Source organism: Zingiber officinale, chromosome 1B (assembly GCF_018446385.1).
Source record: "Zingiber officinale cultivar Zhangliang chromosome 1B, Zo_v1.1, whole genome shotgun sequence".
Classification (NCBI taxonomy): Eukaryota; Viridiplantae; Streptophyta; class Magnoliopsida; order Zingiberales; family Zingiberaceae; genus Zingiber; species Zingiber officinale.
In genome coordinates, this window is record NC_055986.1 from 76,415,166 (window position 1) to 76,421,207 (window position 6,042).

Sequence of the window (6,042 nt, forward strand, 5' to 3'; positions counted from 1 at the left end):
AAAGCTAGAAAAGGAAAGATTTAATTTTAAAACTCTCTTTTAAAATCATGTCTTCCACATTAGGAAAGATTTAAATTTAAACTCCCCTTTTATTTTATTTTGGCTGACACCTAAGCTTGGGTTCAAGCTAGGGTCGGCCACAACTTGACCCATCATTCCTTGGTTTGGCCGGCCCTAGCTTGGGCTCCAAGCTAGGCTTGGCTAACCACCTTAAGGTGGGTAAGAAGTTGGGTATAGGTGGATATAAGAATTTATAAATAAGAGGCTATGACAGGGACCGAGAGGAGGAATTGGTTTTGGTCTCTCGATGAACTTGAGCTTCCCGTGTTCACCCCGAACACCCAACTCGAGTTCATCAATAATAACTCAGACCATTAAGGAGTTATTATTGAACTACCGCACCAATCCCATATTACTATATGAGCTCCTTCTTATCATGAGTGTGTTAGTCTCCCTGTGTTTAAGATATAGAATGTCCACTAATTAAATGAGTTACTGACAACTCCCTTAATTAATATCTAGCTCCAAGAGTAGTACCACTCAACTTCATTGTCATGTCGGACTAGGTCCACCTGCAGGGTTTACATGATAATCCTTATGAGCTCCTCAAGGGGGCATCATCAACATAGATTACTAGGACACAATTTCATTCTATAATCAACAACATACCATAAAAATAATATCATTTCTCAACTTATCGGACCTATTGATTTATCGAACTAAATCACACCCTTTGATAAATTTAAAAAAATAAATATTTAGTATACGTGCTTGTTATTATATCATGATTAAGAGTGCATACTTATATAATAACAGAGGTATTGTTCTTTTATATAGTCAGTATAAAAAGATACTACCTCAAATGATCCTGCTCAATACACTCAGAGTGTACTAGTGTAATTTTATAATTAAGATAAACTAATACCAAATTACACTACGACTATTCCAATGGTGTGTTCCTTTCCATCTTAGTCATGAGCTATTTTTTATAACTTATAAGGAACTGATAACATGGTCTTCTGTGTGTGACACCACATACCATGTTATCTACAATATAAATTAATTGAACAACTACACTTAGTATATAAATGTAGACATTTGACCAATGTAATTCTTTATTTCAAAATAAATGTTTACAAAAAGCTAGGCTTTTAGTATACACTCTAACAAGCGTATCAATGGGTTTTATCATAACCTTAATTACCTGAAGGGTATGAAAACATCAAGATGATATTTGATGATTCAACAAATACGCCACTTTCATTCCTGTCTCATTGGATTGCATCACGAATGAGGTAGATTTATCATTCCTTCAACATTTGGTGAAGCTTTGGGGACTTCCAAAAAATATGGTAAGTGATCGTGACCCAAGTTTCACCAGATGATTTTGGTCTAAGATTTTCAAATTGTTAGGGATGGATTTAAATTTCTCTATAAATTTTCATCCCTAAAACGATGGGAAAATTGAGATCAATGTGCTACTTGAGATTTACTTAAGGCATTAAGTAGTCATTAGCAAGATTGGCTGAAGTTGTAATATGTAACTTGATTCTATTGTAACTTACTGTGGCATAAGGTGACAAGTAAAAGTCTACTTGAGATTGTGATTGAGCAAAACCCCATGACATCCGATGTCATCACCTCAACTTATAAAGGGAAGAGCCCAACAACCCACATGCTAGCCAAGGAGTCGCATGAGAATGCCAATATTTCAAGGGCTTATTTAGACAAAGCCACCAAAAAGATAAAGAAATGGACAAATACAAAAGAGGTGATGTATAGAGTTTGAGGAAGGGGGCATGATACTATTGAAACTCCTACTCCAATAATCCAAGTCCTTATAGAAAGTACACAAAATGTTGATAAGAAGATATATATATATATATATATATATATATATATATATATATATATATATATATATATATATATATATATATATATATATATATATAAGAGTGTGTTTGATTCAGGGTTATCCTTAATAATCTTGGTTATCCATCCAAGGTTATCAATCAAAATCTTGTTTGGTTTAGGTAATTGATGATTCCTAAGTCATGATGCATATACCTGACACGTCAGTAATTTGGGCATATAACACAAAATAAAAAAACCTCAAAAAAGTCGGGTTTTCCTTGATTCCGGGGTTAACAAAAATTTTAAGACAAAATTACCCTGCATTATTTACCCTTTGAGACAAAAATAACCCTATAGATTTATCAAATTTCAATCTGCCCCCCCTCACTCAAACCTGAGTGGTTCCCGATTCACAAAAACACTAGCCAGTGTTCGTCGCTCCTCCTCTCGCGCACACGCACACAACTTTTCCCTCTCACGACGATCCTCCCTCTCACAGCGATCTAGCGGCATTTCTCCACGACGATCCTCCCTCTCGCGCACACGCAGCATTCCTCCCTCTCTCGGCGATCTAGCAGCGAACATTCCCACTCGCCTTATTGGAAAAGGTATGATCTTATACACTGTTAATACGTACCTTAGACTTTTGATCATTTTTTTACAATATTATGTGGTAGAGCTCATGAATATTATCGGGTACCTTCTTGTTTTGTTCTTGATGTTTAGTTATTGTTTAGTTTTTATTTAGTTCTTGTTTAGATCTTATTGTTTAGGTCTTGCTGTTTAGTTGTTGTTGTTTAGTTGATGTTTGATACTTGTTTTTGTGTTATTTAGTTCTTGTTTAGTTTTTGTTTAGTTCTTCTAACTTGTAAGTTGAACCTACAAATTCTCTTTCAACTATTTAGTTCTTGTTGTAACTTGCTGTTTAGAATTTAAAATTTCCTACCTTGCTAATTTATTATTTGGTTCATTGCCCTATTTACATGATAGGTTGATATGGGTCGGTTAGGAATAAGATAGGAGATGAAAATGATTTCTGTACTCATTATACACATGAAAATGATGGAAAGCAAGTTATTTATGCTTTTATCGTTGGCAATTGTCTTAGCTATTAAAAGGAGTGCTAGATTGAGGAGTATATCATATGCTTATCATGCGTTGTCTAGATATAATATTAGGTCTATAAACATAAATGAGATGACTTTTCATAGTAATTGACAATGTGTTGATAACTGTAGGATGGATAGAAGGTCTTTCAGCAAACTTTGTTATTTACTAATGATGCATAGAAAATTGAAAGGAAACAGAAATATGTCAATTAATGAACTTGTAATATCTTTTCTTCACATTATTGCACATAATGTGAAGAATAGGGTCCTAAAATGTCAAACAGCTAGATCCGGCGAGACAATTAGTAGGCAATTTCATTTAATTTTGAACTCTATTTTGCGGTTACACAACATTTTACTTAAGAAGCCAGAACCAATCCCAGAAGATTGCACGGATGAGAGGTGGAAATGGTTCAAGGTACAAGTATATAATTTCTATAAATTTATTTTTATTAATCAATTTAATGTGCATAATAAAATAAATTGATTTTATAATACTTCTTTGAGTATTGGGTTGTTTGAGAGCATTAGATAGAATTTATATTAATGTCAATACCCCAGCAAATGATAAACCAAGGTATCGAACCAGAAAAGGTGAAATTGCAACCAATATCTTAGGTGTATGCACACCAAACATACAATTTAGCTATGTTCTACTGGGTTGGGAAGGATCTGCGGCAGATGGTAGAGTCTTAAAGGATGTTATTTGTAGGAGGAATGACTTGAAGATTCCTCAAGATAATTAAGTTGTAATTATCATAAAATAATAGTCACCTGTAATATATTTAACAAATATTTGGTTTATATATATATATATATATATATATATATTCACTTGTAATATATATAGGTTGTTATTATTTGTATGATGCTGGATACACAAATGGAGAAGGTTTTTTGTCACCGTATAGAGGTCAAAGGTACCACTTGACTGAATGGAGGCAAGGTTACTAACCAGTGATAGCCAAAGAATACTTTAATATGAAACACTCTTGAGCAAGAAATTACATTGAGAGGTGTTTTGGCATTTTAAAAGCTAGATGGGCTATATTGAGAGATAAGTCATTTTATTCTGTTAAAACTCAATGTAGGATTATTTTCGCTTGTTATATTCTCCATAATTTCATAAGGTATGAAATGACAATTGATCCGATAGAGACTAAGCTTGATGTCCTTGAGTCAAATGAAAGTGGTGGTGGTGATGATGATGATGATGTAATGATGATCTAATTAGGCATTGTGAACCAGTTCTGCTTGGACTGAATGGAGAGACAAGCTTGCAGATGATATGTTCATGAGCTGGCAGTCATAAATTAATTAAATTTAATGTTCTTTCTTGAAATTTGGGTTTCATTTCCATGTACAAAACTATTTAATTATGCTATATTTGGGTTTATTATCCATTTGAATCATTTGATTGTTTCTGCATTTTGTATATTATTCATTTGAACAATTTGATTATGATTTGTGCAAGAACAATGTGTTATTTGAATGGTTTAATTTTAGTTTTCAATGGAAGGAAAGAGCCAAAAGATGTTAAACGTAGTTGAAAAAGTAGAAAGTTTAATGCTACCGAAGTTCAAAAGAAAAACTCAAAGCACCAAACACTTATGGACAAAACAAGAGGAAGTAACATTAGTTGATTGCCTTATTGAGTTGAGCAAAGATTCAACTTGGAAGAGCGAGAATGGTTTTCGAATTTGGTACTTCGTGCATTTGGAGAAACTCGTGGCTGCTAAATTGCCATCAAGCAGTTTGAAGGCTACTCCTCATATTGATTCAAGGTACAAGCTACTGAAGAGACGGTTCCATGCTATCACCAAGATGTTGAATCGTAGCAGTGGATTTGGGTGGAATGATGTTGTAAAGTGTATCATTACAACAAAAGATGTCTTTAATGATTGGGTTAAGGTAACTTTTTCTACTTTGTGTATTTCCATTTCTTTGATAATTGTGGGTTTTTTTGCTAATGATATGTTTTTAATTTAGAGGCATCCGACTACTATTGGTTTAAGGAACAAAGAGTTCCCCTACCATGATGACTTGATGTTTGTGTGGGGGAAAGATCATGCCACAGGAGCTAATGCAGAAACCCCTGTTGATGCAGTAGAAGAGATAAATTTATGTGATGAAGAATTTGACACATTTAATGCAGAAACCCACGCTGAATGTTACAAAGGTGAAGAATCTAATGATGTCAACCAAGCAATAAGAAAATCTGAGACTCCAGATTCATCAATTTGTCCGTCAAATAAGAAGTTAACCACTAGAAAGAGAAAAGGGAAGATTGATGATGTTTTAGGTGACTTGGTGGGAGAGATTCATAAATATGTTATTGTTGTTAATGAGGCTAATGAGGAGATGAAGGGAATTTCCACCTACTTTAAGAAACAAACTGAGAGTAGTGATAGAAAAATGAAGATATATGATGAGTTAATAGAACTTTCTGAATTCTCTGGACAAGAAATTATGGATGTTGGGGAGTATATTCTCAAGGATGAATACAATGTTGAAAACTTCTTCGCATTGCCAAAGACATTTAGGAGAAATTATGTGGTGAAGCAGCTCAATGAAATCCATCCAAAATGAATTAGATAGTTGAATTAGGTTGTTGGTATTTATATTTTGATATGCTTTTGGATAATCATGATACTATTTTGAACAAAACTTATTGGATGAATGTCATTTTAGATTGAACTTGGGTGATATTTTATTTTATGTTTATCAAAATTGCTGATTGAGTTAGTTCAAAAATGGGATTTTTATTAAGTTTTGATGATAGTATGCCATTTTATGTTTGTATTACTGGTTAAATCAGATAGAATTTCTATTTGTATTGATGATAGTATGTTATTAAGTTTTGTTGTTATATTTATGTTTTGATGATAGTATACCCTTACCCAGCATTAGTACGTTGCATATTCCTCCGATTCAAATGGTAGGTACTTTATAGTTCTTCAAAGCTCCTCTTCTCTGTTCCACTGACCCTCTGTGCTCGCTTCATTTTTTAGAGATCAACAATCAAGATTATTCCAGCATAGCTCTAGCTCTATTTGCTATTTCATTTTGCTGACCT

The 6,042-nt window shown here is 33.5% G+C and overlaps 1 protein-coding gene across 1 annotated transcript; it reads left to right on the plus strand.

Annotated features, from left to right (window-relative positions):
* The first annotated feature begins 4,103 nt into the window (after positions 1 to 4,103).
* LOC122038973 lies at positions 4,104 to 5,555 on the plus strand. The gene is made up of 3 exons (XM_042598968.1): positions 4,104 to 4,181; positions 4,473 to 4,877; positions 4,956 to 5,555. Exons 1-3 carry the CDS (start codon positions 4,104 to 4,106, stop codon positions 5,553 to 5,555), a joined length of 1,083 nt encoding a protein of 360 aa, XP_042454902.1.
* Positions 5,556 to 6,042: the final 487 nt, after the last annotated feature.